This window comes from Terrapene carolina, unplaced genomic scaffold, assembly GCF_002925995.2.
Source record: "Terrapene carolina triunguis isolate 2854851 unplaced genomic scaffold, T_m_triunguis-2.0 Scaffold142, whole genome shotgun sequence".
Classification (NCBI taxonomy): Eukaryota; Metazoa; Chordata; order Testudines; family Emydidae; genus Terrapene; species Terrapene triunguis.
Window position 1 is genome coordinate 2,457,225 of NW_020664493.1, and position 27,534 is coordinate 2,484,758.

At 40.9% G+C, this 27,534-nt stretch overlaps 2 protein-coding genes across 2 annotated transcripts in view; one reads left to right on the forward strand and one right to left on the reverse strand.

Annotated features, from left to right (window-relative positions):
- Positions 1-19,336, forward strand: part of LOC113406862 (serine/threonine-protein kinase Nek5-like) — a 46,398-nt gene extending 27,062 nt beyond the window's left edge. The window contains exons 11-22 of the mRNA XM_026653654.1: positions 2,433-2,626; positions 3,989-4,055; positions 4,405-4,524; positions 5,438-5,521; positions 5,622-5,726; positions 8,254-8,334; positions 10,210-10,275; positions 13,801-13,924; positions 14,144-14,275; positions 16,723-16,863; positions 18,362-18,476; positions 18,998-19,336. Coding sequence (XP_026509439.1) covers positions 2,433-2,626; positions 3,989-4,055; positions 4,405-4,524; positions 5,438-5,521; positions 5,622-5,726; positions 8,254-8,334; positions 10,210-10,275; positions 13,801-13,924; positions 14,144-14,275; positions 16,723-16,863; positions 18,362-18,476; positions 18,998-19,250 — 1,482 coding nt within the window. The 3' untranslated portion in view covers positions 19,251-19,336. The remainder of the gene's footprint in view (positions 1-2,432; positions 2,627-3,988; positions 4,056-4,404; positions 4,525-5,437; positions 5,522-5,621; positions 5,727-8,253; positions 8,335-10,209; positions 10,276-13,800; positions 13,925-14,143; positions 14,276-16,722; positions 16,864-18,361; positions 18,477-18,997) is intronic.
- Positions 19,337-21,235: 1,899 nt separating this feature from the next.
- LOC112117661 (GDP-Man:Man(3)GlcNAc(2)-PP-Dol alpha-1,2-mannosyltransferase) lies at positions 21,236-27,534 on the reverse strand. The gene is made up of 4 exons (XM_024215700.2): positions 27,477-27,534; positions 25,278-25,511; positions 23,786-24,717; positions 21,236-21,581 (listed from the first exon to the last, which is right to left on the reverse strand). The coding sequence occupies exons 1-4, from the start codon at positions 27,512-27,514 to the stop codon at positions 21,310-21,312; spliced, it is 1,476 nt and encodes a 491-aa protein (XP_024071468.2). The 5' UTR covers positions 27,515-27,534; the 3' UTR covers positions 21,236-21,309.

The following is a 27,534-nucleotide window of genomic DNA, read 5'->3' on the forward strand; positions in this document are numbered from 1 at the left end:
TGAGATGGAAGAAATCTCCTTTTTAAAGACTATTTTGGATTATTGGCAGGAGTGCATTTCAAAGTATTTGGCAATGGAGGCAATCAAACTGAGTCTGTTCCCATTTGAAGGATATAAAGCTTAATTCTGCTCTCAGTTATACTGGTGTAAATCCAGAATTCAATGGACATAGTGAAGTTGCTCCAGGTTTGCACTGACATAACTGAGAGCAGAATTTGGAGCACAGTGTTTTTCTTATTTAGGCAAAGTTACAATATAATACAATATATAAAGTTATAATACAATAAGATTACCTACCAAATTCACGGTAATGAAAAATGCGTCACGGACCCTGAAATCTGGTCTCCCACTGTGAAATCTGGTCTTCTGTGTGCTTTTACCCTATACGATACAGACTTAATAGGGGAGATCAGTGTTTATCAAATTGGAGGTTCTGAACCAAAAGGGAGTTGCAGGGGGGTTGCAATGTTATTTAGGGGGGGATGCAGTATGGCCATCCTTACTTCTGCACTGCCTTCAGAGCTGGGTGGCTGGAGAGTGGTGGCTGCTGACTGAGGGACCAGCTCTACAGGCGGCAGCACAGAAGTAAGGGTGGCAATAGCATACCATGCCATCCTTACTTCTGCACTGCTGTTGGTGGCAGCTCTGCCTTCAGAGCTGGGCTTCCAGCCAGCAGCTGCCGCTCTCCAACTGCCCAGCTCTGAAGGCAGTGCCGCCGCCAGCAGCAGTGCAGAAGTAAGGGTAGCATTACCGCAGGCCCCCCCCACAATAACCTTTGCGATCCCCCCACAACTCCTTTTTGGGTCAGGACCCCTACAATTACAACACCGTGAATTTTCAGATTTAAATAGCTGAAATCATGAAACTTACGATTTTTAAAATCCTATGACTGTGAAATTGGTAGGGCCCTAAATATAATGTTAACATATTATGTAACTATATAATACATTATTAACCTGATCCTGAATTAGTAACACTCAAACAACCTGGCTAAATAGTCTGGCTTGCCAGTTGAGGAGCCCTCCTCTTCTGAGTACGCTAGAAAAAGTGACCAATTTCTAAGTACAGTACCTATCCTCTTTCTGGCACTTCTCTTGTGTACATACTTGTGTTTTTCCGCTACAAGGACAATCCATATTTTACCATTCCACAATTCCATAGAAGAAGGGGATGTGTGTCACATTTTTCCAATAAAGTTCAATACAAAGTCTAACTGCTAATAATAATAATAAAAAAATTCATTGTTTACAATGAAGCTCCTTTACCAGAGCATTAAGTAAGCCTGTCAAGGGATCTCTAGGAAGCTGACGTTTTGTCATGAGATTAATCTTTTTTAATAATTTTTTCCCAAAACTGTCTAATTCCTGGACAAAAGCACTACAAGTGCAAATATGTTTCCCTTTCCCTGACGCCTCCCTATTAGCAAAAATATGATGGATCTAAACTGGAGTCATATGCCATTTATACAGTAATTTATATATTTTTTAAAGTCTTTGAGCTATACAAATTGAAGATGTATATCCCCTTTCTCAATTTCTTTGTCCAAATCCCTCTCCCTCTTTTCATCTGGGTTGTTTTCTTATCAGCATCTTTTTCTATCAAAATTGTATATATCTGAGAAATTAAACCTTTTGTTCCACCTTGCTCCTGGGTAACTCCTGAAATGTAGTTAAAGGTGTAGATAGAGCTGTCTCATATCCAACTTTCATAATAAAATGTGTCATAATAGTCATCCCTGGAATTCATTCAGGGCTTCAGAGCAATGTGAATAAAATTTATTACAATGGCTCTAATGTATCTAGTTTATAGGCACAAAGAAGTGTTGGCTGACTCACAATGAGAAGAGCCCCTTAATGAGGAGAGTTGAAGTAATGGGTAGACAGGAAAGGACTGCAGTAAGAAAAATGTGCCTCTGGAAGCCAGTAAGCCTCTAGATGAGGTGTGAAAAGGTATGAGGAAGTTGTCCTGGGTATAGTGTAGACAGTTAGGGTAGGTCTATACTTACCTCCGGGTCCGGCGGTAAGCATTCGATCTTCTGGGATCGATTTATTGCGTCTTGTCTAGACGCGATAGATCGATCCCGGAAGTGCTCGCCGTCGACGCCGGTACTCTAGCTTGGCGAGAGGAGTACACGGCATCGACGGGGGAGCCTGCCTGCCACGTCTGGACCCACGGTAAGTTCGAACTAAGGTACTTTGACTTAAGCTACGTTATTAACATAGCTGAAGTTGCGTACCTTAGTTTGAAGTGGGGGGTTAGTGTGGACCAGGCCTTAGTATTATCACCTAACTGAGAATGGGGAGTGGGAATGGAACTTGCCTTAAAAATGTGACAAGTGCAGAGGATAAAAACTAGTATCCAGCTTATCATGTCTTGGTTAAGAATGATCATTCATTACCTTTGAAATTTCGTCCTGTTATATGTATTTTCAGCATTGGCGCTCCAGATTTAAGATGGCAGAAAGGCCAGAAGCTGCCAGAGTACATGGACATTATGGTCATTACTATGATAAACTTGACAACTTGCAGAAGAGACTTTATGTACAAGATGACCTTTCTCACATCAACCAAAGAGTCGAGGAGTATTATAAACAGAAAGGACAAGTTGCACCACCCTCACCTGAGTGGTAAGCCTTTCCCTCAATTTAATTACTGAAGAATCACCAAAATCTTGACTCCTCAAATTTTTTGATCATGTAGCAATGTTGAGCTGTAGAAGCAGAGTCACTCATTCCGTGTGATTCCTTTCCTGCTCAGGTTTTGATGTGGTTCTTGTATTACATATGATTCAACAAGAAAAAATGAAATGCCCATTTCTATCTACCCAATTCAACCTAAAGATTCACTTCTGAATGTATTTTCATGACATTTGAAACTGTTCATTGTAGAAACTTGTCCTAGATCTCCGTGCAGCTCCCAGTCCAAATATTGTGGAAGAAATAAAACTACCCTGATCTGGACATGTGGTTTTTAAGAGCCAAAGGCTGTTCTTCCCCTCTCTCCTGCCACCCCAACCTCAAATGCTCAGAAGGCTCTAAACACAGCAGGACCAATACGGTTCTCCAGCCTGGAGATTAGGGCTAGGGTAGGCCACAGAGAGATTTCCTCCTGCAGACTTACACTATAGCTTCCGTAGAAAGGTTCCTTTCTCCTGTAAGTTTCTAAACTTCACAGCCTTCCTCATTCAGGCGCCACAGTTGGAAGCGTTCTCCTATTTCTGAGGCTGCCTGTCCATTAGTCACAAATGGATGGGTTCAAGAAGCATTGCATAAGGTAGACCAGGTTAAGGATTCAGGGATGCCAGATTTAAATTGTGATTTGTTTGGGAAGCTTCAGTTAAGGTAGGCTGGGTCATAAGGTTTTGGTCAAGGAAGGCAGGGTTGGGGATATCTCAGTTAAGGATGACTGAATTTAGGATACCTGGCTTAAGGATGGCTAAATTCAGGATGTTAAGGACAAACTAAATTGAGTTTGGTTCTTTGAATGACAGTAGCATTCGGAAGGCATGATGCCAAATAACTGAGGACCAAGGAACTTACAAGTGACTGCTGATTGTTTTGCAACTAAAAAAAGAGAAAAAGAAATTCTATGAAAAACCCCTGCTAATACAAAGTGAGGGTGTTACAGGCACACAGAAGTTAGAAAATGCAACATTTAGGATTGAACATGCAACTTTAACTCTTGGTTCTTGTGTGAATGCATTACAAAACAGTATTGTTTTTAATAACATGTTCATATACTATTTCTCAAACTTCAGAAGACTGGTATAATTGATGGAGTGGAGAGGGCAAGGGACAGAGGTCAAGTGAATATATGGTTACTCAATAGTACATTCTTTATACATTTAGCACAGTATAGGTAGAATTCAGAAAGTAACTTCTGGTAAACAAATTTCTGGGCTTGTATATATAGGGAGCTTCCATGTTAGTATAATTTGCTGAAAGTTGTAAACAAAAATACCATAGTTGAATGTCATTGTGTTCTGTCAGGCCTGCAGAGTATCTTCAAAGACGGCTCGAAGCCCAGCAGTACAAGATGAAAGTGGAAAAGCAGTTGGTAAGTATAAATTGAATTATAGAATACAACCACTAAAGTGGAAATGAGTGAAAGCCCAGAAAATGAACTTGTGTCTTTCTCACAGCAAAATATAGCACTGACAAACAGGGAACTCTGCTGTAATGTTTTAATCGATTTACTCCGCAATTTTCTTCTCAAGGTTTTACTTTTTATTGTAAGAAAAACCTCCTAAAGCGAAATACCATTATAACTATTTCTCCCTGAAATATGTACTGTACTTATGGCACTTTTGATTGGGGCGTGGAGGGCGGGGGGCGGGGAACTCAGAAGAGACAATCTCTAAATGGAAATTCCTTTGCTTTGGAAATGATCTTTTGTATATCAACAGGGACTGCGACCATCCTCTGCTGACCCACGTCACAACCAGATCCAGCAGCAGGAAGTGATGGAAGAGCAGCTCAAAGACCATCAGAGGGATCTGGCTAGAAGGAATGAAATAAAAGAAGAGGTAAAAGACATGTTCATCTTAGTTGGTCAGAGCCATTTTATTATATTAATTGGCAACTATACTTTTCATTTGTGAAAAATGATACTCTTTCCCCTGTCCACAAGTAGAGTACTGTATTTAGCTGGATTCATATGCAGGTTATGTAGTACTGCCACCACCTGGTAAGGTCCTGGTACAAGAAGCTGATTTGAGTAGCCATGTGAAAAAGCACAGTGCTGATTCTGATCTCACTTCCTTTGAAGTCAGTAGAATTACATTGTTGTAAAAACAGCGTGAGAGGAGAATGAGTCCCCATGTTTAAAAACCAAAAGATGTATTATTCTCTTAGTTTTTGTTCCCAGTTTCACCCTTCACTACCACATTTAGAGATGCTATTTACGCGATATATTGTTATCCATGGAGGTTACTTGTATTTTTTATATAAACTGTACTTGATTCTGTGATGCTTTTGTATGATTGATAAAACAGTAATAATACTTACTTCTCATATGGATACACAAAAATTACATGCTAATGTATTTAGTTTATTATAAACTTATTTGTTAAAACAAATGTATGTATCTATTACACACAAAAACTACATTAAAATACACCTCTACCCCGATATAACGCGACCCGATATAACACGAATTCGGATATAACGCAGTAAAGCAGCGCTCCGGGTGGGCGGGGCTGTGCGCTCCGGCGGATCAAAGCAAGTTCAATATAACGCGGTTTCACCTATAACGCGGTAAGATTTTTTGGCTCCCGAGGACAGCGTTATATCAGGGTAGAGGTGTATTAAGGTAGAATCAATGTTACTGTATATAATTACACACATAATTTGGATGTCCATGTATTATTTTTTCTTAACCAGTGTTATTTCTAAGGGAAACTACATGCACAATATTCTAAACTTGGTGTTGTTTAACAGGAATACCTGAAACAATTACAGAAAATTCGGCAACAGTACCACAGTGATGTGAAAGAACTTAGATTCAAAGCAGGGGCATTCCAGGTAACAACTCCCCCCTACTCAGTTCCAGAAGTGATCATTTAAAGTCAATATCCAATTTACTCAGTAACTGAAAGAAGCATTTTGTAAATATATCCTTTAGGAGAATCCACAAATAAAAGACAAAACCTATCTTGTGAAACAAGGGAAAGCTGGGGGCCAGCCCGATCCAAAAGATACTCCTGGAAGAAGAGAAGAACCAGTCCAGGTACCAACATTGTAATAGAGTTTGAACACATTACCGCAAAGTAACTGAAGTACAGTCAGTCAATGTGATCCTGCACACCTCTAGTCTATTTCTCTGAGAAGTAATAGTCAAGGAAATAAGGAACACATGAAAAATAACTTAGATCTGATAGTCACTTTTTACTGCATGTGAGATTTTATGTCCCTATGTTCATTTTATGTCTAGCCTGAGAAGTTTCTCCCGTTTGGACCTGGTTTGTTCAGGTCAATTTTGTTTCTCCCCAACTTTTACTGTGATGTACTTTTGCTTTATTTAAAGAAATCTGTTCCTTTTTTCATGCTTTAAAAGTGGCATGCAGTGGAATCCACTCACAGGGGCAGATCTTCATGAGTGTGGATGACTCCATGCAGAGCTAAGCAGGTTCAGTTTTGCTGTGGTGGAGCAAGACTTGCAGAGGCTGCACAGGGAGTGAGTTAGAGCCAAATTCCATTGGGACTTCTTGGCCAGGAAGAGACTTGGGAACAAGCTGGGAGGAGACGTAGGGCCAGAGGATCCCCTGTAGCATAGATCCTCCACTTCTTCCTCACCAAGGGCTAGCAAACCAACTCCAGTTCTTAGGGGGGACTAGCAGCTGAAGAGTGGCTCCATTCTAGCTTTTCCAGACCCCAGAGAGTTCTGCAGCAGCCAGCTAGCCCAGTTACTTGGGCTGGGGAGAGGATTTGGTCTGTTTTGGGGGTTTGACTATTTCTTTTTATAGGATGGTTATCAGGGAGTTGCGACAGGGGAATTGGTGAAAAATAGACATGCACATTTTGGAATGGAAGATGCCAGGGTCCTATGTAATTCTAATCATAGAATCATAGGATATCAGGGTTGGAAGGGATCTCAGGATGTCATCTAGTCCAACCCCCTGCTCAAAGCAGGACCAATTCCCAACTAAATCATCCCAGCCAGGGCTTTGTCAAGCCTGACCTTAAAAACCTCTAAGGAAGGAGATTCCACCACCTCCCTAGGTAACCCATTCCAGTGCTTCACCACCCTCCTAGTGAAAAGTTTTTCCTAATATCCAACCTAGACCTCTCCCACTGCAACTTGAGACCATTACTCCTTGTTCTGTCATCTGCTACCACTGAGAACAGTCTAGATCCATCCTCTTTGGAACTCCCTTTCAGGTAGTTGAAAGCAGCTATCAAATCCCCCCTTATTCTTCTCTTCTGCAGACTAAACAATCCCAGTTCCCTCAGCCTCTCCTCATAAGTCATGTGTTCCAGCCCCCTAATCATTTTTGTTGCCCTCCGCTGGACTCTTTCCAATTTTTCCACATCCTTCTTGTAGTGTGGGGCCCAAAACTGGACACAGTACTCCAAATGAGGCCTCACCAATGTCGAATATTGGGGAATGATCACGTCCCTCGATCTGCTGGCAATGCCCCTACTTATACAGCCCCAAATGCTGTTAGCCTTCTTGGCAACAAGGGCACACTGTCGACTCATATCCAGCTTGACTGGCCCCAGGTAGTTTATTTCGTTATATTAGAGACAACAGAGTATATTGAAACCACTTGCATCTGGGACCTGATTCAATGCCCATTTAAATCAAGGGCACAGCCAGTTTATGGGAAATCAGGATTAAAACAGCACAGAAACCCTTTCTCCTAACATCTAATAGATGGCACAGTGCATCTGTGGGCTAAGCACCTGCTTGACTTCAGCTGTGTTCATGGACTTCCTCCACGTATTTGAGAAAGTTTTCTTATGCTTCACGTGTTAATTAAAGTCTGAAAATTGTTTGGATATTTTATTAGGGAGATGGTGACGCACCTGACCCCTTAGGAGATGCTAATTTTCTCTTGCATCCGACGAAGTGGGTATTCGCCCACGAAAGCTTATGCTCCAATACGTCTGTTAGTCTATAAGGTGCCACAGGACTCTCTTTCGCTTTTTACAGATCCAGACTAACATGGCTACCCCTCTGATACCTAATTTTCTCTGTTTATTTGACAGGTAGCTAATACAGAGCTATGTTGTGGCATTGGATGTAGGAAAATGAAGTGGTATAATTAAATAACATTTTAAGTGCCATCATCAGACAAGATACTATGGAGGGCAATTAGTCTTTCCACAGTTAAGGTTGTAACCAGATTTCCATTCTAAACTTGATTTTTCACTGACTCTCAAACTAGAACTAGATGAATCTGAAACTTCTTATACTGGTCCTGTGTCAGAGCAGGGGTTTGGTTTGTTGGGGGTAATCTGACAAAGTATTCTTTAAATATGGGAGTTTGAAAAATCAGAGGTTTGCACTTTTTGAAAAGTTTCCTAACTGGTTTTTTTTTTTTTTTTTGCCAAGTCAGCTAATATTGGCAGATATTTGCTGTTCCATTCCAATTAGCAGTGAAGCAATCAGGAGAATACTCATTCAGAGCAATTAATATATGTACACCATAAACCATACACTTTATACATAGTCTATACATACTCTGGTTCTGAGGAGTGGATGTATAATTGTACTTTTTGAACTTTATGAGCATTTTATTTTTTTCTTCAAGGATATTGAAGAAAACTTAAAACATATCAGACTACAGAACTGGCAAGAGAGAAGAGTCCTGGAAAAGAAACATAAAACAAAGGTAACTGAGATCACTGCCCTATTTTCTTCTCCTTTATAGCTTTCCTCTATTTGTCTCAGATGGTCCCACTAGCTCTAGAAAGCAGGTTGCGTACAAGTCAACATGAGTGCTACTTTATGGATCGCTGGAGAAGAGTTTCTGTGGGAGCAAAGGGTCATCAAGGAAAGTAGCATGGTAACACAGCCCTGCCCCCAACTTGATAGTGACTCCCATTAGATACTCTAGAGACAAGGTGGGTGAGGTAATATCTTTAATTGGACCAACTTCTCTTGGTGAGAGAGACAACCTGAAGAAGAGCTCTATGTGGCTAGACAGCTTGTCTCTCTCACCAAGAGAAGTTGGTCCAATTAAAGATACTACCGTACCTATCTTGTCTCTCTAATATCCTGGGACCGATACAGCTACAGCTACACTTTAGATACTCCACACAGTTATCATATCTCCTCTTATTTTTTTATCAAGGCACACTAGTACTGTATAAAAATACTCCAATTGAATTCAGGTTCAGTCAAAGTTAGGTCTGGCTGTTAATCCATTAACATTTCCTTTGTTAGTCATTACCTCTTACAGTAGAACCTCAGAGTTACGGACACCTTGGAATGGAGGTTGTCTGTAACTCGGAAATGTTCATAACTCTGAACAAAGCCCAGTTCGGGCTCCAGATCCAGCAGCTGATACTCCAGGCTAGGATTCAGCAGCAGATGAGCTCTCTACTCAGCCCCACATGAGTTTGCAAGCTTGTCTCCCTCTCTGCAGGGGTGTGTGTGAAAACAGTATGTCCCCCTCCCAGCCTAGAGAGTGTGTGTGTTGTGTGTGTAAGCTGCACAGACCCCAGTGCTGCTCCTGCTCTGCTGGCTCTGGCTGCCTTGGGCTGGCAGCCCCAGTGTCTTGCTGTAAGTGGCTGCCCTGGGAGTGAGGGGGTGGCGGGGGTGGAGGCAGGCAGCCCAGATGTGCCTAGGCCTACCTTTAAGATGCAATAAGGGCACAGTCCAGTACTTGCTTTTTCTTTTTTTGGTCTCTGCTGCTGCCTGATTGGTTACTTCTGGTTTCACATGGTGTCTGGTTGACCGGTCAGTCCATAACTCTGGTGTTTGTATTTTTGAGGTTTTACTGTATCTCTCTACTGTTGTTTAAATGATAGAAGCAGATGAAAATGTTAAATGAAAATTTACATGAGACGTCAGGAAACTTTTCTAACAATACTCTCAATTAGGCATTGGAATAAGGCTTCTAAGGGAAGTTATTGTAGACCAGGCACTGCAAGTATTCAAAATTTGGACTGGACAATATTCTTGAGAACCTACAATAGAGACCAATCATGTGCATGGCAGAGGGGGGCACTAGACGGTTATTTAATAGGACTTTTCTTTAATTCTCGGACATTGCCGTCTTGTCTAGTCTTGTCATACAATCATTTGCCGTCTTGTCATACAATAATTATCATATAATGACTATCTAAAAGATTGTTATCCCACTTATGTTTATAGGAACATTGTCAATTTCAGTAAGTGTTTTTAAAATAGTTTTAAGTACTACTACTTCCCTGAAACCACGTGCTAATCTTTGCTGCTGCATTTTTCAATTTTGAAAACTTTTTTCCCATTTCCCTGTTGCTGTGTGAAAGACACAAACACGGGAAACTAACCATACTGAAACTGACTATACAGAAATTGCTGTCAAATAAACAAAGTGAACAAACAGGGAAATATTTTTTTTTCTAATCTATTCAGGTGTAGTTATCTTAGTTGTCACTTGTAATAACAATAGATAAACAGTTTTCATAGAAAAGTAATTTTTGAGTTTGTAGTGCCCCTTTTAAGCTGCATAGATTTTAATGAGCTACTTTAATGAAGTATGTGAACTTCTTTTTTTTAGGGAGGAGTAAAATTTGAAATTAATTTAGATGCATGTGTTCCTGAGGAAGATACTGTGCAAGAAGAGGTACATTGTAGCTATGTTAAAAACACATTTGCTTTAGTAGTCTGAAGATATGATAGCAGCTCCATCATTTAAGTTGTAACTAGGTTTCCATTATAATCCTCCTCCTCCTCCTCCTCCTCCCTTTGTTATAATGAAAATGTTCCACTTGATATTGCACATGTGTGATCATCTGCCAGAGGAAGATTTTTGGAGGGGGAAATTTGATGGTGATTGGATAAAGCATTAAGCAGAAATAGGGCTGTCAAGCGATTACAAAAATTAATTGTGATGAATCGCGCAATTAAAAAGATGAATCGCAATGAGTCGCACAGTTAAAGAATAGAATACCATTTATTTAAATATTTGTGGATGTTTTCTACATTTTCAATTATATTGATTTCAATTACCAGACAGAATACAAACTGTACAGTGCTCATATTATATTATTATTTTTATTACAAATATTTGCACAGTAAGAAATAGTATTGTTCAGTTCACCTAATACAGGGATCGGCAACCTTCGGCATGCGGCTCGCCAGGGTAAGCCCCCTGGTGGGCTGGGTCGGTTTGTTTACCTGCCGCGTCCACAGGTTTGGCCGATCATGGCTCCCACTGGCTGCGGTTCGCCGTTCCAGGCCAATGGGGGCTGCGGGAAGCGGTGCAGGCCGAGAGATGTGCTGGCTGCAGCTTCTCGCAGCCCCCATTGGCCTGGAACGGCAAACCGCGGCCAGTGGGAGCCGCGATCGGCCGAATCTGCGGACACGGCAGGTAAACAAACCGGCCTGGCCCACCAGGGGGCTTATCCTGGCGGGCCACCTGCCAAAGGTTGCCGATCCTTGACCTAATACAAGTACTGTAGTACAATCTGTTTATCATAAAAGTTGAACTTACAAATGTAGAATTATGTACAAAAAATAACTGCACTAAAATTCCTGTTCTCACTTTCAGGTGACATTGTAAATAAGAAGCGGGCAGCATTTTGTCCCGTAAATGTAAACAAACTTGTTTGTCTTAGCGATTGGCTGAACAAGAAGTAGGACTGAGTGGACTTGTAGGCTCTAAAGTTTTACATTGTTTTGCTTTCTGAGTGCAGTTATGTAACAAAAAAAAATCTACATTTGTAAGTTACACTTTCACAATAAAGATATTGCACTTCAGTACTTGTATGAGGTGAACTGAAAAATACTATTTCTTTATTATTTTTACAGTGCAAATAGTTATAATAAAAATGATATAAAGTGAACACTGTACACTTTGTATTCTGTGTTGTAATTGAAATCAATATATTTGAAAATGTAGAAAGACATCCAAAAACATTTAATAAATATCAATTGGTATTCTATTGTTTAACTGCAATTAATTGCAATTAATTTTTTTAATCGCTATTAATTGTTTTGAGTTAATCGCGTGAGTTAACTGCGATTAATCTACAGCCCTAATCAGAAACAAAAGGATGAAAGCTCAGAGTAATTTTACTTTTGTAAAAGTTTTTTTGGGAAATATCGTATCTCAAAAGTGATTTAGTCTGCAAACTCCAAATTTGGCTTATCAATTACTTCAATAAAGTGCCTTTGAGTATTTCTGGAACATGTCAATGGCTGCTTTTGGAGCTACTAGCTACAGTTGTTTTGAGCTGGTGGTTGTTTCATAGAATTCAAAAGTCCATAGCAGTTCTGGAGAACTTTGTACTGTATATAATCTCTGTGGTCTCAGTTGTCTGTAAAGCTTATAAATTGCACAGAATCAAAGATGGTCACTGGGGCCAAGAGCCTCTCTGGTCTTATAGAGTTATAAACTACACAGAGTCCTAGGAGTCTTTGTGATCCTGGTTATTCTCTCTGACTTTGCTACATTTTCAAGCTCTGCAGACCAGAGGGTTCCTGCAGACTTTATAAGCTCAACAGTACCATAGAGCTGGTAATACAGTGCAGTGTGTAGAAACTTTCACAGAAATAGGGCTGCAGTCAGAACTTCTGCCTAATATAATTCCTCTGGAGCCTTTAAAGTTACTATGTATGTCATGGTTCAAACAGCTCATCTTCACTTACTGGGAATTGAGCTTCTCAGGCAAGACATCCTGTTATTCCCTATTCCCTAATCATGCCTACCAACTACTTTTAAAAAATTCATTTATAAGCCTACTGAGTTTGCAAAGAAACTGATTTTTATACCCTTTTTTGTGGGATGTTGAGCTGGCTTATAAATAAATATATATGATAATAAGGTCGGTCTTCATTCGTTTATTGAAATAACTTGCTTGAAGAATTTAAAAGTTGGGCCTGAGTCATTGCTGCATTACTCCTGTGTTATGCCAGTGTAGCTCCATTTAGATTTCAATGGGCAGGTAGTGGGGAATCACAATCACCTCATGCGGTTCAACAAGGACAAGTGCAGAGTCCTGCACTTAGGATGGAAGAATCCATGCACTGCTACAGGTTGGGGACTGACTGGCTAAGCAGCAGTTCTGCAGAAGAGGACCTGGGGATTACAGTGGATGAGAAGCTGGATATGAGTCAACAGTGTGCCCTTGTTGACAAGAAGGCTAACGGCATATTGGGCTGCATTAGTAGGAGCACTGCCAGCAGATCGAGGGAAGTGATTATTCCCCTCTATTTGGCACCGGTGAGGCCACATCTGGAGTTTTGCGTCCAGTTTTGCCCCTCCTCCCCCCCTACAGAAAGGATGTGGACAAATTGGAGAGGGTCCAGCGGAGGGCAACGAAAATGATGAGGGGGCTGGAGCACATGACTTACAAGGAGAGGCTGAGGGAACTGAGCTTATTTAGTCTGCAGAAGCGAAGAGTGAGGGGGGATTTGATAGCAGCCTTCAACTACCTGAAGTGGGGTTCCAAAGAGGATGGAGCTAGGCTGTTCTCAGTGGTGGCAGATGACAGAACACGGAGCAATCATCTGAAGTTGCAGTGGGGGAGGTCTAGGTTGGATATTAGGAAAAACTATTTCACTAGGAGGGTGGTGAAGCACTGGAATGAGTTACCTAGGGAGGTGGTGGAATCTCCATCCTTAGAGGTTCTTAAGGCCTGGCTTGACAAAGCCCTGGCTGGGATGATTTAGTTGGGGTTGGTCCTGCTTTGAGCAGGGGGTTGGACTAAATGACCTCCTGAGGTCTCTTCCAACCCTGATATTCTATGATTCTAAGCACAAAGCAGGAATAATACAACAGTGAATCAGACACTTTTGGAAGAAATTGAAATGACACTTTAGAAGATATAGGGAGAGTAATGTGGTTATGTGTTTTAAAAACCCTAACATCTGAAAGTCGAACTCCTTTTCAAAATAATGCACATTATTTATTAGGCACCACTCTACCAACTTGTCTTCCTACATGTTTGGAAAGCCTCTTGCAAACCAGTGTTTTACAAATAATCGTGTATTCTGAAACTCCTGCTGCATTATCACTTTTCATGTTGTGTCACTGTTTCAATCTGCCTGTCCACCTGAAAACATTTGAAAGAATCAATAAAAATGGGAATTAAGTGACTGCCCAATGTTTGTGTCCTGTTTCTTACTAAAATTTATTTTGTTTCAGGAACTAGATAAACTTAATGAGACGTTAACTTTTGAGGATGGTGAGAATCTTAAGGAGAAATGGATGAAGATCTATGAAGATCACACACAAAAAACTTTGGAAGAACTATGCTCTCCGGAAGCAGGTACTACTTAGGGAAGCACAGGACAAGTGAATATATTGACCGTGGAAATTAATTAGTAGTTACACTCACTTAAATTCAGTCAGTGACTCCTATCATAGCATCTGATGGATCCTTGTTTACAGGATTTGTTTCCAATATATGTCAGAGTAAGCATTAGAATCACAGTAAAATCTGTTTGAAGGGCATTGAAATATTTATTAGTTCTTTTCTTTCTCTTAGAGGCCGGCAATATAGATAATGCCATGGAAATCAGAAAACAATGGCAAGCTGGAGCCCCACAGACTCTCCTGGATTTTCTAGCTGAGGCAGATGTCACATCTGTCTGCCCTACAATGGCTGAAAGTGAACTTGGTATGAATTTGTTGTTTTTTACTGTGTGTGGACAAAGACCAACTTTATAACCAGTCTGCTGGATTGACATTTAAACAATAGTGTTTTGATTTGGGAGTTTCACAGCAGACTATTCATGAGATCTGCTGTGCTGTTATTATAGGAGTTTGTCATGGTAATTGAGGTTATCACATATATTCAGCCAAAGGATATAATAATAATTTTCCATTTGTTCTAACGTGTAAAATGGGGATAATGCTACTTTCCACCTTTTGTAAAGTGCTTTGAAATCTACTGATGAAAAGCACTATATAAGAGGTTGGTGTTATCATCATCAATCATAATGAGTGCTTAACTAGTGCTTTATCACATGAGCTAGCCTGTGGCTTGCCCTGCATGGGTGTACAGCATGGGTCGGCAACCTTTCAGAAGTGGTGTGCCGAGTCTTCATTTATTCACTCTAATTTAAGGTTTTGCGTGCCAGTAATACATTTTAACATTTTTAGAAGATCTCTTTCTATAAGTCTATAATATATAGCTAAACTATTGTTGTATGTAAAGTAAATAAGGTTTTAAAAATGTTTAAGAAACTTCATTTAAAATTAAATTAAAATGCAAAGCCCCCCGGACTGGTGGCCAGGACCCGGGCAGTGTGAGTGCCACTGAAAATCAGCTCGCGTGCTGCCTTCGGCACGCATGCCATAGGTTGCCTACCCCTGGTGTACAGGGTGGGAAAAGGTGCAAGAAGCTATCTCCCAACTTGCAAATTTGCACAAGGGATAACCACAGTCTTGGGCCTTGTGTTCCTGGCACCCAGAGATGTCTATCAGCAACAGCACCCAAGAGCGGGGTGAGGACGGAGTCATGGTCCTTCTGTTTTTGCACTGACACACAGAAATATGCTGTCACACTGCAGAGTGCCTGTTGCACCATTCCAAAGGGTGGTGGTTGTTGTGGTCCATCTTTTCAGAGGAGGCTGCTCTGACACCAGTTCTCTCTCTGTGTCAACTCTGCCATGGCTGCCTGGACTCAGCAAAACTGTCTGCAGGGACTGCCACTGGGAAAGACAGAAGGTGGCCCTATGGCCTTAGTTTTCACAATGACCTCCAGAATTGCAAGCACAATTAAAAGCAGGTTTTTAAACAAGTGCAGTTGTGGGTGCAATTTAATCATACTTAATTGTGGGTGAAAAACTGCACAGCTAATAGTGGCTATTGGGCTGAGGCCCAGCTAAAGTCTGGCCTAAATATTTTCATGGGGGGCCCTCCATACCGGCACGTTGAGGATTTTCCTCTTCCTTTTAATTGTAAAGAATCAACATTATAGCCACCATTCTCCCAGCAGAAGGGAATGTCATGGAACTGCCCTGAGAGCTTTGTTAATCCCTAGTTGTCCAGGGGCTTGCTATTTTGTTGTGGAAAAGAATATCTGCGCTACTCTTAGACTAAACCTTCGTCCAGTGTATTATGCATGAGCTGTATTATTTATGTCTAATTTTGACTGTAAGTTTGTTCTGGCAGGCTTCTGTGTGTGTACAGGGCCAAACTCCACTATGGCACTCAATAAATAACAACAGTGAGCTATGTTCTTCCCCCCAGAAACACTCAGAAGAAGGCAAAGATAGCAGCAGTCTCAGTTAGGACTTGCAGACCTTCTGCCTTCTCTCCTTCAGAGGCAGGGATTAGTGACAGGATAGATGGAGCTCAGCGATCTACAAGAGAAGAACAGTACCATCCTGTAGCTCCTTGTCTATCCCAGGGGAAGACCAGCACCACTACACTACGTGCTGGCTTCACTTTCCCTACACATGCAGGTTTCTTAATGGGGACCCTCCGAGGGATTTGTACACATGCCTACAACTGGCATGGAAAGGCTTCCAGGAGCCCCAGGGATTGGAGCTAAACCATATTTGCTCTTCTCCCCTTTATATGGGTTTAGGGACCACACCATCCCTTTTTGTTTCATTCCACTTTTGATGATATATGTCAGGGACACCTCCTCTGCAGCTTTCTCAGCCCATAATGGACTATGAGAAAGAGATCAGGAATTAGTCAATGGAATTGCACCTGCTTACACAAGGTCTGAATTGTAGAAGGCTATTTTGCTTTAATGAAAATGTAATTATTTTTGTAGAGATACTTTATAGTGAGGACAAAGTGTTTAATCCTATTATTTTTGAGTATTAGAAACAATGGTGTTATCTGATCATTAGAATATTTGGTGGCAAATACTCCAGAAGTAGGCCTTCCTTGCAATACCAGTCGGATCAAATACTGCAGTTAAAGCAGTCTGCCTGGAAAAGGAAAATCCCACAAGGAAAGCAATTGGCTACTTAAGGAGCCAAAGAAATGAGAAACTCCATTATAAAAATGAAAATCTTTTAAGTTGGCAAGGGAACATGGTAGTAAAGCCAAGTCACATTCACATATTATCACATGCAGCGACTTGATGCTCCTCCTGTTTCCTAGCTGGCCAGGTGGTTGTCGTGCCTGAAGAAACCCCAGAAAACAGGAAACAGTGGAAACAAGAAGCACCTGGGACACTGCTGAGTATCTTAGCAAAAGCAGAACTGTCTAATGACTCCTTCTGCTGGATTGAAGAGGAATCTGGTAGGATATTTGTTACTGCAAATTATAGGATGAGTCCTCTGAAGAATTTTACTAAATATTTTGATAATAAAAATGGAAATGAGATCTCAAAAGTGGAGAGATACATAAGATGTCCAACATCTCCAGAGGGAGTTTTTCTTTGATTACAATGTTCTTATTGTAGCTAGCAGAGGATTTGTGAAACAAAAATATTTTAATCACTTGGCAAACTATTAAGACTGAAGAGAAGGGTTCAGTCATTTAGTAGATGGTTAGTATTTTAGAGCTAGGGGGATCCAGATGGTATTATAACTGCCACTGAATTTTTGCAACTTACTAATTTCACAAAGCCAGCACATTTTTTCTATCCAGCATTATTTTGATATATTTATCAGTTTCACTTTGTCAGGGGACAAGAACTGGAATAGAATGGGAATTCAGCTGCTATTACTTTCGAGAAAGCTATCTCTGGCAATAAACATTTTTTCAAAACACTTTCCCAAGACATAAGAAAATCTTCCATACATTACTAGCTGCACTCTGTTTTTGGATACATCAACATAAATTGCTATAGATCTTTTACAAGTTATAGCATATGATGGCATAAACACAATAACTGACTTTACATGATCGAACATGGTACAATTCCACATATAAGACAATCAACATTGAGCCCTAATCAGTTAGGTTGCAGCATATTGTTAGGGTGATGGTTTTTAAAAAGAAAAAAACCAACACAAAGTTACAGTGCATGTTGCCAAAAAGTAAGTGTAAAACAATTTTCATAACATAATTAGTGCAACTGGAAATGAGTATGTTTTGCATGCTCTAATGCCAATTAACTGAACAGGCCTTTAAAACCAGTTCAATTGCATGTGTCAAACACCAGTCTATTAAATGGATTACAGGGGAAATTCTTTCATTTGAAGTTGCACAATCAATACTCCCTAGCTAACTAACATGCATGTCAGGCTATTTTAAAAACTACCCCATCCTGACAATATTATTCTCTCCCCATATACTTCTTTTAAGAAATTTGAACCAGGCTAAAACCTCACTACCCATATTCAACAAGCTATAGAGCGAGTGCTATAATAGGATCACTAACTTTTAGCTGATTTATCTTTTAGCGATTAAGTCTAATAAACCAGACTTAAGACCCAATTCTGCCACCTTTGCTCACATTAAATACCTTGCTACCCAACTAGTCACATTCATTCCAGTTGGATTATTTGCAGAATAAGGCCCTTAAGCAATACCAGAGCAACTTTTAAAATTCAGTCTTCTCTGAACTTTCAGATCTGCATTGCCCTCCCACCCCCTAGGTTTTGTGTTGGAAAGTAAACATGATTAGGGAGCTATAACTATCTAAATATTTCTATGAACAGCAACAATGGCAATCAGTGAAGTCTGGTGTTTGCATTGTTGTGATTTGAACAAAATCCTTTCCAAGAATTTCTGTAGTGGTTTTAGATATTTTATGTACACTTATCAGGTATTTCCCCCCCCCACTCTCCAGAGGGGACATTATCACCCTGGCCGCCAAAAGAGAATAAGGAAGATAATGCAGAAACAGGCTCCACTATCGATACCGATGAAAACAGACTTGAGCCAAGATCTGATGATGATGACACGTAAGTCACTGTTGTGGATAAGGTAACTTAAGTCAAGTTACTCCAGACGAGGAAAAAGCTATGAATGGACAGATTCCTTCCTAGGAAAATTGGCCCAGCAGGCTAAGTTGCTTAAAAAAAAAAATCCTCTCTGTCCCTTTAGACTTTTCACAGTGTAATTAAACAGAGAAAGTTATTAGCAGCCAAATTGGATTTTAGATCTTGTTAAACTACAGAATTAGGTCAACTTAAATTAGTTCATGAAGATGCCAATACTAATGCTTTCTACACCATAAGTATAGAAAAATGCAGATACAACAACGATAACATTGGCTGTCTCTGCATCACTTACATTGTAGTTTTAGTGGAGCTTACCAGGATGGAGGAATGGGGGCAGGAAAATATTTAAATTTCATACCCAGCTTTTATACTCCTCACAAAACAATTTTTTTTAAATGGAGACCTTATGAGCTTTGAGACCAGCACAGCTAATAATGGTGACACATTTTATTAACATCCATTTTCTCTGTTTAAACATGTAGGAACTTTGAAGAATCTGAAGATGAATTGAGGGATGAGCTGGTGGAATCACTAGAAAAAGTGATAACTTCTCTGGCAGAGGAAGTCAGAGAGGTGCCAATCCAGTCAGCAAACAAAGACAAACCAGAAGAAGAGAAAGAAAGCTTAGCTAGTGAAATACCTGGGAGACCTGATGAGGTTTTAGACAATAACGCTGATCCATTTACTGCTGACATATGTAATGGAGAAGGCAGGCAGGAAGCAGCAATCAGCTAAAATAGGAGGTTGACTGCTGCTTCAAGACTTTCATAAGTTGCTGGAAGATACAGCCATAGCAGGGCCAATATTTTAAAAACAGGTGCCTAAAGTTAGGTTCCTCAATCCATATTTAGGCACCTGAAGAAGTGGCCTGCTTTTCCAAGTGCTGAGCACTCATTTGAAACAAATGGGAGCTGCTTGACATGCTGCACTTTCAACATTCAGGCTACTTATTCAAGTGGCTAAAGTTAATCCTTTAAAAAAATCTCTGGCCAAAATGAAAAGCAAACTCAGCTCCTGCTTATATCTTTACTCATCTACACTGCCCCTCTCTATCCACTCTTTAGTACATTCCTGACTCTGTGCTTTTATCTGTTCCACATGACAGAAGTGCACTCTTCCAGTTATCCTACACCTACTCCCCTACTTCTCCTCCCCCAAATCCATCTGTTTGGTGAAGCTTTTCAGTCATTATATGTTGTCCTGTACAGCTTGTAGCTCCTGCTAGTAAACCATTAAGAGACAGGAACCCATAGTTTGACTTGCACAGCTCTTATTTTGTATAGCACCATGTACACTTAGACTCTTTTATAATGATTAATAATAGCAGCAAAGTTTACTCATACCACTAGGATGTTATGTGTCTGAATTTCTAATTAGAAGTGCCATTATGCAAAAAAAATTATGACAGCTGGAAGAGGATAAAACATGGTAAAGAGTTATTCCAGGTGTCATTTTCTCCCCACTCCTCTCAAATTTTAGATGTTAGCTGTGTGGATACTATTTAAATGGAAGGAACACAAATAATAAAACTGTTTGATTTCAATAGTTTTTGCCCTTCTTACTAGCTTTTTTACTTAGCTAAAATATTTTAAAAAGCCTATAGTAGGCCATAGCAAACTAACCATTTTTGTTAAAAGCAGAAGTCTACTGCTGCAGTGTTTTAACTATTAGAATACAATGTTTCAATGTTACACTAAGCAGTAGTTTAAAGTCCAAATTTGTGACCCACTGGAATAGGCTTTGTCTGATCAAGTTTTCAATTTTCTTTAAAAATAGGAAAAAAAACACAGGAGGGTAGGAGAAAACAAGGAAGAAAGAAATGGTTAATACAAGGGACAGCTGCAAGTAATTATACCTCTGCTCCTGCTTTTTTTAAAAGCACTGTAGGATTAAACCTTAGTGAACACTACAGCTAAGGCTGCAAAATAGTGTTTATTCCGATTTAAGACAGATGTCTGAAAAATTTGCATTAGGGAATGCAAGCAAAGAAACTGTAAACTGAACTTTTCTTTTACATTGTGAAAGGAGAGTACCTAATATATATATATATATTGGTAGATTTACGTAATATTTCAGGGAGGATTTAGTAATACACCTCTACCTGATATAACGCTGTCCTCGGGAGCCAAAAAAATCTTACTGCGTTATAGGTGAAACCGCATTATATCGAACTTGCTTTGATCTGCCGGAGTGCGCAGCCCCGCCCCCCCCAGAGCGCTGCTTTACCGTGTTATAGTGGGGTAGAGATGTATTAAGGTTTGCATCAGAAATACAAAGCACCATTCATTGTGGCCATTTGTACTCAAAGAGCAAGCAGAGCCATCACTGGAAACTTCAGAATAGTCTTTTACCACTAACCCTGGAGATAAGTCAGATGCTCAAGACAAAAAACTTATCAAAATCAGCAAAGTGTTAATCTTAAAAAATGGAATTCCTCCACTGTAGCATGCCACTCAATCTGTTTTCCCTGCCTGTTGTTTTAAGGCAAGAAGTCTTCCAAAAGAAAAAAACAATAACTTTAAAATAACCTAAATATGAGGAGTTTCCACATGCAGCTCTACTACTCATGAGAAAACATTAGGAATTTAGAAACTTTAGTAGTGTCCTGTAAGTCCATTGGAAAAAAGTTAATTTTCATGGAATGGGGTTTTCTCCCTCCCCTAATAAAAATCTTTTAATGCGCAGAGCTGATGTTCTAATAGATGTATAGGACTCTTTATTGCATAAATTAGAAAAAATATTTACAAGTGACATATGTATAAAAAGTTTTTATCCATGTACACAAACATGACATTTATTTAAATAACTGCTCCACAGACGATAGGAACGCCCCTTCAAACTCTTGGTCAGCAAATCTGTTCACAGACTGGCGAGCATTTTGTCTGATTTCCAGCCTCTTTTCAGGAGACAAAGAAAGGATCTGAGCCATGGTCTCAGAATAATCGTCCTCATTTTCGGCTAGAAATCCTGTAATATGTCCTTCATAGGGTACCACAATATCTAGTTTGGGGCCACCAGAATTGTGCGCCAGAATAATTGTGCCAGCTGCCATACATTCAACTATTCCTGGAAAGATACAAAGAACATGTTATTAAGAATACAGTTCTCATACGTACATAGAGCCGGTTGAGCTTTTTCAGTGGAAGTGTTTTTTCAATGAATTTTTTGTCAAAATAGACACTTCAGAACCATTTTTTCCCAAATGTTTCACATTTTTCATTGAAAAACCTACACCAACATTTTCATATTTTTTTTTTGGCAACTAAAAAAATGAAGATTTCAGCTGATTGGATAAAAATAAAAACTTTCTGTGAAACCAAAAGTGCTTGCTCACTCAGCCTTTTTTGGGGGGGATATTGGAAAACCAGTTTTCTATTTGTTTTTCCATCTGAACTCTGAAAAGTGTTCTAGAAAGATGACAATTTTTTTTTAAATGTTGTCATCAAAATTTGGGGGAGGGGAAGGGGGGAAGACCATCTCTACTTATGGATTCAAGAACACTTAAAACTGTAGGGAAAAGACATACAGTGATAGAATTCTAAACTGGTATTAGGTGCTGTTTTATCATTTAATTTCTTAGCATCTGACTGTTGTTTGACATCTGAGTTCAAGTTCAGTCTGACAAGAGTAGCAGGCCTTATAACAAAAGAAAATCTGTTTCAGTTTGTCATTGCTATCCAGAGGCTTTAGCCATATCTTTCAAGTTACAGCCAACTCATACTGTAACATTGGATTTCTAGGTTGAGATTTTTAGTATATTTCACTAGTCTGATTTGTATAATAGACACAATATGACTTGAATAAAAAGCTACATATTGAAAAGAGTAGAGGTGGACGGAATGAAGGTGCACTGAACTAGGCACACTGCTAACCCCAGAGACTAGCAACAGCTGAAGTCAAATAGTTAAAACACCTTCGAATACTAGAAGAGTGCTGGAATTGAATAGTACATAGCATTTGTATTCGACCCCCATAGATTACACAACAACCCTAAAAAGACAGCCATTCTGATTACTGCCTTTCTGCTTCTTTGCTGCAGTTCTGACATTTTAAATGCTGTTAAGCTCAAGAATTGCCAGAGGTAGAAAATAATGCTGTAATTATATCCTAAAGCTTGGAATCCTATTTTCTAAAGATAAAAAACCCTGGAAGGTGAGCTGCTAAATCATCCTGGAATTCAGGGCCATAATCTGAGTGGGGTGTCTACATGCTATTCTGGCAAAAAGTGAAGTCTTTGGGAAGAGGGTGGGTGTGGAAATGAGCAAAATTATAATTGCGGATTTAAAAGTCCAATATCTTGTGACCTGACAGGCCCAGAATTCCTTTGAGGAACCATTACAAAAATTTACTGGTATTGAAGGTAATTCTAAGTACTGAGCCGGGACCAGAACACAGAAGAAAACATTTTTGATCACTGCACAATCATAAGAGAAATCAGCTAACTATGTTACAATTGACACTGTTGCTAATATTTATCTCCTTACCGCAGCAAAGTGGGAGCAAGAATGAAAAGTCTCAGCAGTTTTAGTAAAGGGAAAAATCCAATAGGAAATAGCAGGAAATGGGAAAAAGCCAATAACGGAAGACAATAAACAGATTCTCACAGGTGGAAACAAAGTAGATACACCTCTACCCCAATATAATGCTGTCCTCGGAGCAAAAAATCTTACCGCGTTATAGGTGAAACCACGTTATATTGAACTTGCTTTGATCCGCCGGAGTGCGCAGCCCCCCCAGAGCACTGCTTTACCGTGTTATAGCCGAATCCATGTTGTTATATCGGGGTAGAGGTGTATTGTTAAAAAAAAAAAAAAAAAAAAGGCTTAGGGGGAGGTGAGAAGCAAGAGTAGGCAAAGAAAGAGAATGAAGACAGTAACAGAAAAACCATCAAGATACTATATAGGAGGAAAATTCTATCAGCTAGAGACTATGCTTCTGAACTGACTGAACAGGCTTTACTTACATCATGGTCCTGTACAGCGTAAGTCACTTCTGTTGCTACTTTTGTTAACTGTAGTTTAGTAATGGCTGATTACATCTATTTCAGCTTGCTGAAGCCACAGCCAAGTAATCAGTCCATCCATTAGGATGCAAGCTTGTCTCATCCTGCACGCATACCAGAGAGGTACGGTCGGTCTTACTTTTCCCATTTGTGGAATGGGGTAAGCAAGTCCCTATTTCTGTACCTCGTTCATGTTCATAAAGCAAGCTCCCCTCCCCCAGCTGAATTCAGAGCCTTAAGGTGCTTAAAGTCAAGGAAAAGTACTCACCAATTCCAAAGTGCTCATTCCACATGGTGTGCAGACCGATAATTGCATCTGCCAGGTACTGCTTTAGCGCCTCAAATGGAATGTTTACTTTGAACTCCACCTTTTTGTCAATGCCTAGCTCTTCACAAAGCTTTTTAAGTCTGTTTACACGCTGCTCATCTTGTTGGTTACGACAGCCTCCAATCAGGATGAGCTTTGGCAAGGACTGCTGCCCCAGAGCTGTCTTTTCCAAGAATTTAGCAAAGGCTCTGATTTGCAAAGGATGGTCCTTCTCGGGCCTAAACTGTCCTAGAGAGACAATGGAATATTCTGTGGTGCTCTTTTCCTCATGTAATGGAATATCCAGGAATGTCTGAACATCACAAGGTGGATACACAACACTTGTGCAAGCGCCAGCTCTCCAGAGGGAAAGGATGTGATTTAGGGTCCATGAAGAATTAACCATAATGACATCACTGCGAGAACCAACCAATCCATATACAAAAGCAAACAAGTAGTAATAGACAAGTTTGAGTTTGCTGAGAAGGGGATTCCTTGTAATGAAGGCTGCATTGTTAAATCTGGCATTCTGACTCCTAACCATAGAAAGCATGTCAGTGCTGATAGTTGGATAATGAACATAACACCCAACACGGCAACCTCCTAAGTACTTAAACAGAGGCAACGTGAAGGCATAACCCATTGAGTCAATGTAAACATCAGGGACACACTTCATAAGAGCTTCCCAACCAAGAAACACAGACCCTAAGCTTTGACCCAGCAAAGTGAAGTGGGGGTAAAGAGAGGCCTCCACAAGGTAACGTTTTTCTAGAAACACAAACTTCACAGGATGAGTTAATTTGATGTTGAATCTTCTGAAAGCACTTTCTACAATCTGTTCTCCAGTGACATCTTTATCGCCAGTATAGACAACATATATTGCATCTTTGTACCTGAAAGAGTATAGTAAAGAAGAATTTCACAAATCTTTTTCTATAAAAATTTGTCACGTGTTATGCAACTGAGACTTATTTCCGTCTCAAAATTACAAACAAACTTTTAGTCTCGGTCTTAAACATGTTGGCCTTAAACAATATTGGGTTTGGTTTAACTGAACCAGATTTTTTTTTTTAAACCACATTTCTTTGATCTGCAAAAACGCGGGGTTGTTTTTTGGCTAATTAAAAGAAACCATGTTGTTATTTAGTAGAATTCAACTTGCAGGGCAGGATATTCCCACTCAGAAGATGAAATTTCAAGACTGCAGAACTGGTCCTTCTAGTGCAAACCAAAAGTAAAAAGGAGGAAGAGTGTAGTGTAGACCAATGGATATGTCAAAAGGGTAAAGAGGTTTTAAGATGCAGTGTTTGAATGCCTCAGGCAACTGTTTGGATTAGATGTGGTCTACTTAAATATATGGGCTGCCAAAAACTGCATAGATAATACCATAAAAAGTATCAGGAAAAATCAGACTGCAATATAAACTTGCATTTTGCTAAGCATGTGCACTTACTTTTTCTGCAGTGCTCTTATGGCACACCACAAGACTCTCTCCCCTCCACCACCTGCATTGCAATATGGATGGAAAAATGCAACAACCAATTGATGTTTCCCATCTTTTCCTGTTGAGGCCAACTGATTTTTCCTTTGTTGTAGCCACAGCCGTATTCCCCACAGTAGTACAACCAAACAGAGACATAAAGCTCCACTTAGGAACAATCCAGGGATGAACAATGAGCACAGCAACCTGGAACAAGCAGGGGAAATTAAATTCAAACATCATTTGTAAAAAATAGTATATGGAAGAAAATGATTTAAAACAGTAAATACTATATATATTTCCTAGGCAATTTCTCAGATTATTCTCTCTCAGGGGTAATGGATATCAGCACCTTGTTTTAACAGCTAGCTTATTACTGGTTTGCTTTCAAACCTCTGCTTGGAAGACTGCAATAGACAAGAAGGTTACAACTAAGCTTATGGACGTGATCTAAAATTATAATAAAGTAAAAATTCCAAAATATAGCTATCTCTGGCATAACTCCTATAGACTACTGCCAACAGACACTGACTGGGCAGGTGGTGAGTTGACAGCTGTTTACTACACGATAGCAATAAAGGAAGCAGGTTATTTCATCCTTCCCTTCCTCCTCACCTGATTGTCTCATCCATCTATTCCAGCTTCTCATAACCACTGTAAACTCTTTGGGGAAGGGACTATTTTTGGGAGGCGGGGGAAGGGAGGGGGAATATACAGTTCCTTGATCTTTGATTGATGATCCTATACATTACAGCAACACAGCAAGTCATTTTCTGTTTTATTAACAGTAAATCAAGCATCCCATAACCCACATGGTAAATCAGTGTAATCCCATTTTGCAGATGGGAAGACTAAGGTACAGAAGTACTAAGACTTCTTTAAAGTCTCACAAATGGGTGGCAAAGCTGAGGACAAAAACCAGGAGTCCATACTCCCTATTTTTTGCTTTAGCCACCTCTGTATGGTTCTTCTGAGCAAGTGGGAGGCACAGAGTCACCAAGATGCCACACCTAGAGTACAGCATATAAGAGACTTGGGGTAAAATTTTCAAAAATGGCTAAGTGACTTGGGAACCTAAGTTCCATTTTGAGAGGTGACCTGGGCACTGAGGAGCACTAGGCCTGGTCTGCAGTACAATGTTAAGTCAGCATAACTACACCACTCAGAGCTGTGAACAATGTCATGCCCTGTGTGATGTAGTTAGACACAGCTGGGGCACTGGAAGAGTTCTTCCACTGACCTAGCTGCTGGCTCTCGGAGAGGATTTCCTGCGGCCATGGAAGAACCCCTCCTCTTGCTGTAGTGTCTGCACTTAGGGTTGCCACCTGTCCAGATTTTGGCTTGTGTGTCCAAGTGCAATTTAGGGTTGCTAGGTGCCTGGTTTTTAACTGCAAAGTCCCGTGGAAAAGGGGACCTTGCAGTGTCCGGTCAGATGTACTGACTGGACACCAGAAGTCCAGCTACTGCAGGGCCGGGGTAGGATCCAGGTAATTAATCCACACCAGCCTCTGCTCAGTCAGGGCTTTCTCCTACCTGCAGGCTGCAGCAGCTCCCATCCCCGCCCCGAAGCAGAGGAAGCCCAGCTGGGAGGGGAGGGAGCAAAGCATAGAGGGAGAGGCAGGGCAGGGTCTCGGGAGTCCCGTGACCAGTAATCAGAAAGGGGGCAACCCTATCTGCACAAAGCTGGGCTGCTGCAGTGCCTCCAGTGCAGCCGTAGCCTGCGTCTCACTGACAGTCACCAGGACTCGTGACTCAGGAGCCTTTCCAAGGGCGGCCCGTAGTGCGACAGCTCCTAAGGCAGGAGCAGCTGGGGTGAGCCAAGAGCCCGCCCCCGGGGGAGGGAGCAAGCGGCGCTCGAGGGGAAGAGCAACAGGGGCCCGCAGCCAAGGCCACCTCCGTGCCGCGCTCCGGCCCAGCCCGCATAGAACGCAGCCGCGCGACGCCTGCCCGGCGCGGGACGAGCGCTCGGGTGGCGGGTGCCGGCAGACTCAGCGAGCACGGAGGAAGCCCCGGCCCTGCGGCTGCGGGGTAGACACGGGAGGAAGCGAACCGCTTCCCCTGCGGGCGGGTAATGGCGCCCCAGCCAGCGGGCCGGGCAAACGGGAGCGGGGAGGCGGAGGGACTATTTTCTTTCCCTCCTCCAACAAACCCCGGAGCTGAGGCGCCCCTCACCTGACTAGCGAGCACAAACAGAAACCTCCCGCCGCCATCTTGGACAACGCCGCGTAAC

Excerpts from the sequence above, each read along its gene's own strand:
- LOC112117661 (XM_024215700.2), bottom strand. The coding sequence starts at position 27,514 with ATGGCGGCGGGAGGTTTCTGTTTGTGCTCGCTAGTCAG. Across the intron at positions 24,718-25,277 it reads ATAAGAGCACTGCAGAAAAA|GTACAAAGATGCAATATATG; the intron begins GTAAGTGCACAT and ends ATACTCTTTCAG. Across the intron at positions 21,582-23,785 it reads GAATGAGCACTTTGGAATTG|GAATAGTTGAATGTATGGCA; the intron begins GTGAGTACTTTT and ends GTATCTTTCCAG.